The 12282-nt window shown below is 40.3% G+C and overlaps 1 protein-coding gene across 1 annotated transcript in view; it reads right to left on the bottom strand.

Moving 5' to 3' along the window:
- Positions 1-12282, bottom strand: part of cxxc4 (CXXC finger 4) — a 29600-nt gene that overhangs the window by 16026 nt on the left and 1292 nt on the right. Inside the window, 2 exon segments of the mRNA XM_034130306.1 lie at positions 10528-10778; positions 10781-11453. Of these exon segments, the coding sequence (XP_033986197.1) occupies positions 10528-10778; positions 10781-11339 (810 nt within the window). The 5' untranslated portion in view covers positions 11340-11453.

Raw genomic sequence — 12282 nt, 5'->3', positions numbered from 1 at the left:
ATGTTGCGATCCTGTCCGTCAAAATGACGGGCAGCGAAAAAGTCTAGCGCAACCTCTGGTTTAGACGACTAATACACTAAATCCTGTTTTTAGTCCTCCAATGTGTCCGTAATTTATACGGTCCAATAATTGAAGAATTGGGCCTGCAATGCAAGTAAAGATCACATTCACATCTTTCTCTTAAAGACGTGCTCATTTATTTTTGTGTGTTTCCTGGTTTTAATTCCTGCCATCTCAAAATTGTGAATTGTTTGTGGCGACCAATCTTCAAACTGTGGCTAGCCGAGATTTCTACAAGCATCTGAACCACCAAGGAAATCCTTTATTAGACTTCCTGTTTACAGTTATCATCATTGCATTATCATCCTCTGATCAAATCATAGACTGGAAGATCTATTGTAATGGATTACCTTTTGGAAAACAGTTTTCAAGCCTCTGCAAACACTAGAAAAAGCAGCGTTAAAGAAGAAATCAATCAAAAAATGTGGTATGCTTGAGAAAAGAGGTGTAAATAATAGGCCCTTATAATACATGTCTACAGTCAGTAAACGTCTAGCATCAGGGCCAGAGTAAAGTCATCATCTTATAGTCAACAAGAAGCATCATGTCAACCAGACCCAATGCAGGAAATAAGTGTTGTGAGCAGCGATGGGAGTTTTGAGGTTCGACTTGAGGAGAAATGTTAGAAATCAATAGAATAACTGTAATTTAGTGATCTGTCAAAGAGTGAGGGAGTAAGAGAGGCTGAAATACAAACCATCACATACAGAGCAGTCCTCTACACCTTAGAATTATTATCTTAACCCTAAATTATACATGGTGGTGACTCTTTGCCCTCTTAGCAATCAACTCCAGTCTTAATTACATACATACATAATTGCGGGATGGGGGTTAATGCATTAGTTCTCATAAGTTGTTATTTTACAGCCAGAAGAGGAAAGCTGATAACAAAATGTCCGTGCTCTCATGCTTTCCTGTTTAGTCTCCAGTTCATCAGGATAGCACGAGTTACCAACACTAATATATCGTTTTTGTACATAAAATATACAAAAAGCATTGTAATAATAAATATCAGTCTTCTATGACCAGAAGCTACAGGAGTGGTTTTACCCAATCACCGAAAGTCACGTGTAAATAGTTAAACAATGTGTAACTGAACATTGCACACATACTCTTTGTAGGCTAGTTTAAATAAACATGAATGGAAATTCTACTTTTAAGGTCATTGTGAAATAGCTCAGTTATATTTCTGTCATTTTGCATGAGGGCTATCTAGCACCACAATCACTATCAGTGTAATTCATGAAAGAAAGCAGCATGAAACTACAGAGATATTTCAGCTGGTACCTTGAAATAATTATACTACAGGATATTCCTCTTCTCTTCTCAGGTAGCAAAATGGTTCATTTCATCCATTTCTACTTTAAGTCCACAAATGAAGTGGATGTCCAGTGTCAGCCAAGAAACAAACTGTGTTGAAAAGAGTCATTAGGAGAATCATGGATTTCTTTCTTGCGTTGTTTAGTTGACTGTTTTCAAGGCTAATGTAGCAATAGCTCATGGCTCCGTGAATAAATATACTGGTATTATATCAATATGGTCATATGTCACTCTAGAGATGTTCTTAGATCTTGGCATGTGTCCTCTTTCCTCGTTTTAGATGCTGCATTACGGTACATTATGCCATTTTCCAGACCAGTCTCATCTAGTTATTCTATTGTTTCAGCACAATCAGCTGGTTGTATGTGTGAACAATGCCGTCACTTCTCTCCGTTACTAAAAGTGAAGAAAATAACAGAAGCACACCGAGAAAACTTTCAAAACCAAAAGTGTCCTTTGTCATTCAAACACAGAGAATAATGGAAAAAACACACACAAAATAGGAAATTTAAGCGAATAAAAGGACAAAAAACCCATAAATACACCGAGAGCTCCTGCAAACAGTCGGCTAACTAACATGGCGCCATCTTGCATGTTTTTGTTTACCTTGTACCCCTTTTTATCCTTATATGAGCAATACTGATAACACAAATATTGTGTAAATATTTTGTGAAGGCACTAATGGTCAACTGTCAGGGTGTCCGCGGGGTATTAAAAATTATTAAACGGCATTTTCCAAGGTATTACATTTTGTAGCTTGTTTTCAATAAGTATATAAATTGTCCAAAGAGGTTGTATTCTACAGTTTGCCTGAATGTAATCATTGCGTAGGTGTGTACTGTGATTCTGTGTAGTTTATTTATGGCATCCCGTTGGATTTGACGTCATCTGAACAGGACATCTCACGCTCACTGCTTGATAGCGCGCGAAGGTCCGTTTACGCCGGTTGTTAAACAACATCGTTATGGGGAAATGCAAGTTTGCGTCCAAATGGTTGGAAGATAAGGAGGAAGGACAATCAATACTGTATATAGTAAATGTGAGGTAAAGTGTGTCGCCAATGTAAACCGGTTAGAACTCGAAGTGGCGATGAGGTCTTAAAATGTATGGAAAGGGTCTTAAAAAAGGTCTTAAAAGGTCTTACATTTGACTTCAGGATTCCTGCATATACCCTGGGAATGTATCATACTGTACGTTGCAATACCGATATCAAGGTATTTGGTCACATATATTTTTATTTTCTACATATCACCAAGCCCTGGCTAGGTGTATGATAAAACCACAAAGGAAACAGTAAGATGCCTGTTAGAGGAATTTATTAATATCTAATTATAAATGGATAAATATCACGTTAAAGACCTGCTTTTTTCATCTGGCTCTTAATTGTAGATCAATTCAACCATTTCCAACGGGCCTTGTTGCACTTCAGCTTAATACGTGCAATATTCCTTTGGAAAGGGCTTTGTAAACATCGCTGTATTCAAGCCAAAACATAGAATATTTTCCGAAACCATTTCATTGAATACAACATCCAAGGCTTGGCGCTCACGATGGGTTTGCAGGAGACTTTTCTCTCACACCGTTTTTTTTTTTTATACAGGCTTGCGGTAATGACGAGATACCTTTTAACTTCTCAGCCAGAGTCAGCATCAATAATTGATTCTCATCTGTTTAAAATTTAAAGTGCCACACATTAACGTCCTCCCGCACCTGCTCTTTCACGCTGTCCATCCTCCGCTGGGCTGCTTTCTAGTTTCTCCCCCCATCTCTCTCTCCCTCTCTCTGCTCTCCTCACGATAATAAAGACAATGGCAATGAGCCCTCTTTCACCACTGAACCGGGGATGTTAAATCAAACAGGGGCAGAGGAGGCGACAGACCACATAATGTAAGGGCATCGTCCAGACGCCTCCGATTACGCTCTGGCCTTAATTGGCGGCGGTGGAGAAAAGGATGAATTCTTTAACAGTGCCGTGCGGTTGTGCCTTTCCGAGCACAGCGAAGGCCTGAGGAGGACAGCTATACTCTGTGCAAATGGAAACTGACAGAAAATCCACACGGCACGACCAATCTAGGGGAAAAAAGGCCATGACAATGAATAAGGGGGGCCGGATGCTCTTAAGTAGCTAAGGCTAGCTTGCAGGGAAGATGTGTATAATTAAGCGGTCTGCATCGTGGTTCAGAAGGCAAAATCCTATTGTCTTGACAGGAGCTTAAGGTTGCCCTTTAGGTTGAGATGCGTGGCCTCATTTATCTTTTTTTCACACTCCCCCAGACCTCTGCGACCAAATTAATCTGCAGTTTTAAAGCTTGAATAAATCCAGTAAGTTAGAGATCTGCAGATCTAAAGGCCGTCTGTCCCTCAGGGTTTTTTTCTTCTTCTTTGCCCACGGAGATTGGCTGGCAGCACTCAGTGTTATCTCCAGGGAGGCAAAGGTTGGGGGAGGGGGTGAAGGCCACAGATTTGTCCTTATCTATTCTGAGCACACCTAAAACAAATTAGACCTAGCTGCCGTTGCTTATTTGGCTCCCCTGCTCTCATTAAGGGGCTGAATCCGAGGTATTTTCCTCAACGTCCTGCTTCCTACTATTTTGGGCCTTGTCTTTTATCACAATAGCAAAGGTTTCTAGGAAGCCACGCCAACTTTTTCATCTCACCCATTTCATGTAGTCATATCAACCCTGCACAAAGAGTATGGGGGACAAAGAACATCCCTCTACTCAAGCATGCTGTTTCTCTGCACACGACTTGACGCTGGTCTTTGACATTTGCTCAATGAAAGGAGGAATCCATTCAATTACATTTTTGTTTTGCCCTTTTCCTGCTTTTCCCCGACACCGTGTTATGCCATTAATCAAATAGAAGCCTTTTTGGATGTTGTTATTTCAAGGATTTAGCTTTGTCTTTGCAGTTATATGAACGTCAAAAACAGAAGTGCTGTTTAAGTCAACGTGTTCCTGTCAGTGTAGTCAACAACACAGTGAGCTGGCACTTGAAATCCTGTGGTTTAATCAAATTAAGTAAACCAGGATTGTTATTTTCTATCTATAGGGATCAAACTCCTGATGGAAAGTCTGCATTATTGAGTAATTCACCACCAAAACCTTGAGACAAACATTAAATAATACATGCTGAGTCTACACCTTGAATCCACATGTCGGAAAGGTTTTTCTCGGGCGTAGAACGAAAGTTTCTAGAAAGATTTCACTACACAGGTCAGACTTTTGTTGTTGTATTGATTAAATGAAGTATCTGACTGCACAACATAATGAATTATAGACACAAACGTCTACAGATATTGTACTGGACTCAACTGAAAGACCTTTTATAGATTTATTTCCTATCTTCGACTGGGCGTTTATTATTATTGCTCTATAATATGTAGTATTCTTTTATGTCTTAACATTAACACTATAGCTCTACTTGTCTCAGTGTCCGTTGAGTTTAAAATCCATGCCATAAAGTAGAAAATCACATTAAATATGATACTTTTAATGGTATATTTTAACTGTTGGAACGGTGTGAGTATGAGTTTCTTTCTCAAAATGACTCTGAAAGATGAGGTCTGAGTGACAACCACAAAACACATTGTGACACACACAAGTCCTACATGTGAAAATTCATATTTTTTTATGAAGGCGACCCCTACATTAGCCTAACTCATAAAAGCACATCAAATGTATCTGCTCAAATGGAATTCAATTGAAATAAAAACTGAGATTATTATATTTAATTTCTGTTATAAACTTTGAAAATACCTCAAAGGCCATAATTACCCTCACTGTGGAGCTGCAGTGATAACATGTTTTTATTTTTTCAAAGATGATTTCATTATTTTAAACAGGCTGGTTCCATTGAGCCACTTGTTGGATGCTGAATACAAAGTACCTCAGAACAGCCTCAGGGTCCCAAGATAAATATGTAGGGTCACAAGATAATTAACACAAAATTATGTTTAATTTTTCTGTCAATCCTGTCATTTTTCCACCTTTTTTGTGGAATACTTTCACCGCTTCAGGCATATACAAATCCTTTAAATGAAACAATCTAAAATGGAAAAATCTGCTCACAAATCACATGCTCACCGAAGCTATAATCTGTAATGAGAGGTCAGAATGAGACACTGCTTCATTTGAAGGCGCCACAAGCTGAAAAGATTAGGAATCATACAGTCACAAACAAATAATGCTGGAAGAAGTACTTGCATTTTATACTTAAAGGTCCCATGTCATGCTTTTCTGGTTATTACCCGTCCCCTTGTGTGTTATGAAGGTTGTTATGCATGTAAACGGTCTGCAAAGTCACAAACCCTCAAAGTACACCCTGTAGCGAGTAAAACTCTAACACAGAAAATACCTGTCTATGCTGCCCCAGAACGCCTCGTGAGAGATTTCTCTTTTTCCATTTGTTTCTTCCGGGAACCAAAATGGACCAATCCGTGGAGCTCCTCACACACCAGGATCCCTTGGCGTCACTATCAAACGCAGTGGGGGGACCTTTAGCGTACATTTTCAACTAACAGGGAGTCCCATTGACGTGCATAGAGCTCCCTGGTTGGTAATAGACGAGTTGGGATCGCGGAGAAATGCTCTCCGCAGACCCATTCTCACAGCGTTTATAAACCTTTTTCTTACTCAATATCAAGCCAGACTTATTGTTTTTACTTCGGCTGTGAGTGTTTGTGTGTGCTCAGGATGAGTTTCGCTCTGTCTCGCTGTATCACCGACCCGGAAACCACACCAGTAAGCCAGCTCACTGAGCAGCGAGCCTCGCAACGTCCCGACCAATCAGAGCACACTGGGCTCCCAGGGAGGCGGGGGAGGCAGGAGCTCCAACAAGCCGATTAGGACAGAGAGTGAATACATATACTTTACAGAGATGCTGTATGAGAAACCAATGTGAGTTTGGAAAATTGCACAATATAAACCTATTTTAGTATACCTCAACAATGGAAATATGATCAGTAGAAATGGTCATGACATGGGACCTTTAAGTAAAAGAAACAATACTTAATTGTACATATACCGTATTACAAGTAAAAGTCCAGCATTCAAATTGTTCCCAAAAGTATTTGCAACAAAACGCACTTAATTACCAAAAGTAAAAGTTCTTGTTAAGACTAATGGCCCATTTCAGAATCCACTATATGAAATTACTGGACTAGGATTATTGATGCATTATTGTGTCTCTCAATGCTGGTAAAAGTAGAGATAATTACTTTCTTTACTACTACTGCATGTTTTTGACCTATAATTATATGTCAATGGTTATTTATTAGTTGATTTACATTTTGTATTGGCTTATAATCTGAATTTGTAAAGAATCTAAAGCAGTGATATAAATGTAGCGGCGTAAAAGGTTCAATTCTGACTTTAAAATGGACTAGAAAAAAAATATAGAATTTCTCTGATAAAGTACAAGTGCCACAAAAATCTACTTAAGTACGATACTTTGAGTAGATGTAATATATACATTCCCAGGGTATATGCAGGAATCCTGAAGTCAAATGTAATACCTTTTAAGACCTTTTTTAAGACCCTTTCCATACATTTTAAGACCTCATCGCCACTTCGAGTTTTAACCGGTTACATTGGCGACACATTCTACCTCACATTTACTATATACAGTATTGATTGTCCTTCCTCCTTATCTTCCAACCATTTGGACGCAAACTTGCATTTCCCCATAACGATGTTGTTTAACAACCGGCGTAAACGGACCTTCGCGCGCTATCAAGCAGTGAGCGTGCGATGTCCTGTTCAGATGACGTCAAATCCAACGGGATGCCATAAATAAACTACACAGAATCACACTACACACCTACGCAATGATTACATTCAGGCAGACTGTAGAATACAACCTCTTTGGACAATTCATATACTTATTGAAAACAAGCTACAAAATGTAATACCTTGTAAAATGCCCTTTAATACTTTTCAATAGCCTTAATTTTTGCTAAATTGATTTATCAACTTTTAATACTTTTTAAGACCCCGCGGACACCCTGATTCCACCACTGCATATATAAACACAAATGGATGCCCTCACACCGCGCCAGTCTCAGTGCCACAATGTGAATCCATCTGTTGAGCAGCACAGGCTGGCAGGACTTTTACAGAATTGCGTCTCTCTGCAGAAATCAGCAAAGTCGAGGTAAACAGTCGAGGTAAACAGAGGTTAGGGCGCAGCATGCCCACACGCGAGATATTATTGCATTTGAAAGTTAATGAAGGACCTTTGAGCCATAGGAGCTCAAGCTACGCAAAGGTAACTGCTCGGGAAATGTTAGGTTAGATGAGATTCCTCTGCCAGACTAATCCATCCTGGAGCCTGAGAGCAGCTTGGAGACAGAGAGAGAGCAGAATCTGCAGCACAGCAGTGACACAGGGCAATTCTCTAGGGCCTTGCATTAGCGCGCTAAATTAAAGGGGGTATTAGATTAAATTGGCTCTCCGATTTCAGGGGTGTGAGTAAAATTCTGATTTGCATTTTCCACTGCTGCTTAAGATATAATTAGTTCAGGGTGATTCCCATGTGGAAAACACTGACAGCCAAATCTAACTGGCTGCCAGTAGCTTATCGTCTCTTCCAAGGCGCAAGGTACACTGTTGTGTGTGTGTTTTCTCAGAGTGTTTGTGTACATCTTTGTGTGTGTGTGTGCTAAAGAGTGTGTAAACGTGGGACTGTTCACATGTGAATTTGCACGCATGGGCTGTACATTTTCCTTTTAAACGTACCTAAGCACCTGGTTCCTCACACTTCCTAAATCCAATCTTTACTCAACTATGGAGAGACTATAAGCACCTCCAACAACAACAGTAAAAAAAAAAGCACTCCCTGTGAATGTACATATACAAGTTTGTCCAAGCCAAAGCACAACTTCACACCTCTGAGATGCCTTTAAACTCCAGCCCATTTCCGCAGCAGAAGGTGCGCCCGTAATTACAGATGCAGAGTCAAAAATAACAATTACTGCTGGAGAAGTCCATAATATGAATTACCGAACTCAGTGAAGGAGCTTTTTAAGAGCATGTGTGGATTTGTTTGAGGGGTTTTCACACCCTCGGTAATTCTAACCGTCTTTGCAAATGGATGTTTTCCAAAAGTGAGTCTACCCATGCATTATGAATGTGAGGCCTGCTTCCTGGACACCTGTTCCCGGACACCTGTTAGTACACGATATATGGAGTCAACGTTATTAAGTCACCGATGGCCACTTCTATGGTCTACACGTCGAACCTGTAACCAATCATTGACCCCCTTTATTTAACCTCTTAAACCCCGATTTGATGCAATAGAGTTTTTCCTAGTGTATGAAAATCATCACATATATTCTGTATCAGCTTGTTCTAATACTCAATTTAAACTATATATGACACTTTTTATGGCTGCACTAAATGGAAGTAATCTATATGACTTCCTTTGACATGATCAGGTCATTTAATTGATATTGTTTTGAGTTATTTAAGTCCAATGTAAGTCATCTTGTTTCAGGTAGTTTCTATAAAAAGATTAAATTCAGATTCTTACAAACACTGATTTCCGATTGTTTGCGTTGTGTAGATATTTTTACCAAACTGTATCCTGATATGAACTTTTCAAAACTTTGGGATGTTAACTCAAATATAAAATACAGCTATTTAGGTTCGACCTGTCCCTGTCTGCACAAATGGTGTTTATATGACTGAAACCCTATTTTACATACAAAAAGGAACCTGATTTAGTCATTGGAGTTGTATTCATTTGCGAAATAGGAGAGTGTTAGATGCTTGGGAAAAGTAACTAAGATTTTTATCAGGAATATTGGCTGTGGCTGTCAAACTTGGCGTCACTTGACAGAAAACCTGCATGTAGCACCTGATTTGTAAATGAGACAGAAATGATGGGAATTAAATAAAAAAAACATGTTTTGCACATTGAGCTTGTAAACACATTGTTCACGAACAAGCTGCACCTTTGAGCTTTCAGGTACAATTTCAATCTAAATATATTTACATTATTTCTCTGAAATAGGCACAAGTACTATGTACATAACAAACCATAAGAAAAATAACTTGAATAGATAGAATCTACAAAAATGTGTTTTCTTTAAAAACAAATCCAACTATCTGATGGCAGAAGTTCACAATAAACAAAGGAATCCATACATGGTGTTTTTCTATGAGTAGATTGGGTGATATTTTATAATTAACCTCTTTTACCTCTCTATGTAATCACTTAATTAATGAGCAAATCATCAGGCCCACAGGTTGCATTTGTTGGTGACTCATCCCCACGAGCTTATGTTTAGTCATTGAGCAGGTTCAAACTTCCAGAGTGAAGAGAGCCATACTCCCAACTTAACATTCATATTCTGTCTTAACCAAATGTCAGCTCCTAAATAAATCAATTAAAACGAACCTTTAAAACAACACGGCCCTCTGATTGTGTCCTAATGAACCCTCTTGCTGCTTGTCAGTTAAGCCAGATTGTAATGTTTTTCTCTTTCTGAAGTGACAGTGTTTTTCTGCATCCCTCTTGGTATGCAGTTTGCCCTAGATTGATCCATAATTGGCCACAATGTCACAAATATAATATAAAAATGATTTAATCTCAACCCTACTGTATATTCACAATCAATTCATACAGGATCAGTGGGAGAGGATCAGTCCCCCCCCCCCCCACACAGAACTTGGGTTATGTTTTGAGAAGCGCCATCAGCAGCCCTGCCATCACTCTCACCATCTCTTGGTGGTCGGAGGCTGAGGCTTTGTGGGATATTGATTCTCCCATCCAGAGACGGTTTCCATAATTGGTTAAAATGACCGGGTGCAGAGAGGGATGGCTCTCTGCTGAAAACCATTTCCCAGCCCTGCTTGGAGCTGAGCCAAGCTCTGGGTTGTTCGGATGCGTTCCAGCCCAGCCTGACTGGCAGCAATTAGGGGTGTCTGAGCCAAGCTCAGCTTGCGCTCCACACAAACACCCCTAATTACTGCCAATTAGGCTAGGCGGGTAGGCAGATTTGAGAAGCCGGGGGTAGGATGTTCAGGCATGGGTGGCATGGAAACAATTTTCAAGGGCTTAGAACGTGACTGGATGAAAAGGTTAATGCTTTGGAGTGCAAGGGGATAATAACAAAAGAAGGGGAAGCAGAGCCCCGGTTCTCACCTCCAGCGACGAGCCTGGCTTCTTCTTCAGCTCCTCACATTTCCTAAATTTGCAGATCTGGTGGCCCGTTTTGCGGTTCCGACAACTGCTGCAGACACCACAGTTGATTAGCCGCCTGCAGGGTGCACAGACCCCACACCTTTTCCTTTTCTTCTTCGCTGGGTTTCCACTGGATACCGAGGAATTATTCTGTGGGCAGTCTGCCAGATTGGCAATTTGAAACGCACTGTCTGTAACGGCTGCTGAGGCTGCGGGGAGTGAAGGGCTGTCATGACGATGAACCCCGGGAGGTATGAGATGCCCCCTAAACCGGGGATAGCGGAAAAAGTTCCAACGCGTTCTTGGAGATTCATTATCTCTGCTTCAGCAGCGCTGCATTTCAGCTTGTTCATGCATTCTCCCCCTAAAGTTCTGCAGTGTTCGGGGGATAAGGTAGAGAGGAAATTATTATTTGCCATTTGCAGCGTCTCTGGCACGCCAGGCTTCCCCGGCCTCTGGGAGTCATTTCTATGCATGCTGGTCCTATTAGGGTTTATTGCCGCTGATTTCCTTCCCCAGAGCATGGCGTTATCGCAGTTCCAAGGGGACATGCCAATTCTGGCACTGGGAAAAATGGGCGTTGTGATGCGGGCAATCTTAGCAGTCTGTGGAAATGCCCCATTGGTTTTATAAAAGTTTGCAAAAGACCTGTACCTTTCCATTTCAGCGTTATAATCCAAAAGCTGGCTTAATCCAACATCCTGGAGATTATCCTTTTGTAAGAGAGAAATATCTGCGTTTTCAATGCAAAGCGCATTGTTTATGTTCGCCATGGCTGAGGGACGGTTGTCAGTGTTCAGGAGAAGAGAGTGAGGTTACACCGGCCTTTGTGGAACTGGAGCTGGTTACCAACAGCGTGATACCATCCCGGTGTATCTTCTCCAGTGCTAAAAGCAGAATACAAACACAAAAAACAACAGTTACACACAAAAGAGACAAATGTTTTCATCCTAATCAGTTTTCATTTCTCTGCGTCAACTTTTCTCCCAAGATAAGAGCTGAACATTTGAAGAATCTCCTGACACATTGTTTACGCCGTGCGTTTTCTAATGTTACTATCACAAATAGTCAGAACTGATCTTCATCTGGTGACAGTAACGTGATAGCTGTGACAGACCAACATGTTATTATTATAATGGGAACAAGAATTAGCATGCTTCAAAAAAGATGCCATGTTTTCAATCTTTTTTTTAAAGATGTCTTGTCAAAGTATTGTTACATATTTTGAAGTCCAGTTGTCTACTTCACAGAATGAATAATGCATTTGAATACACAAGAGTAAGCTTCATCAAAACATAAAAATTGAATATTCAAACGAAAATACCACTATTTTGAAAAGTTAGAGCAGAGCCCCACCAGGATTCAGATTATGACAGCTACAAACACAAAGATTTTTTTTTTTTTACCTTAGGCTAGCAATATAAACTCTTAAAAATAATCTGCTTTGGGAGCCAGGAGGAACGTAGTTTAATATTTTCACATTTTCCATCTAATCCAAATAGTAGAGGTGGCTTGGTCCATGTAAACACGACTCTGTCCAGCCTCCTAAGAGCACCTGGTATTCATTCATGGTCAGCTCTATTACATTTACTCAATGACAGCACAGATAGCCAGCGGTGAGTTTACATCCAGATTATGGACCAGAACAACAGTGTCAGCTGCCTCAGGATGGTGTGTGTGTGTAGGTGTGTGGGGTTGCTCCATTCACCCCGCCCT

Source organism: Trematomus bernacchii, unplaced genomic scaffold, assembly GCF_902827165.1.
Source record: "Trematomus bernacchii unplaced genomic scaffold, fTreBer1.1, whole genome shotgun sequence".
NCBI lineage: Eukaryota > Metazoa > Chordata > Actinopteri > Perciformes > Nototheniidae > Trematomus > Trematomus bernacchii.
The sequence above is the reverse complement of the archived record's forward strand: the minus strand, read 5'-3'. Positions and strand labels throughout refer to the sequence as shown.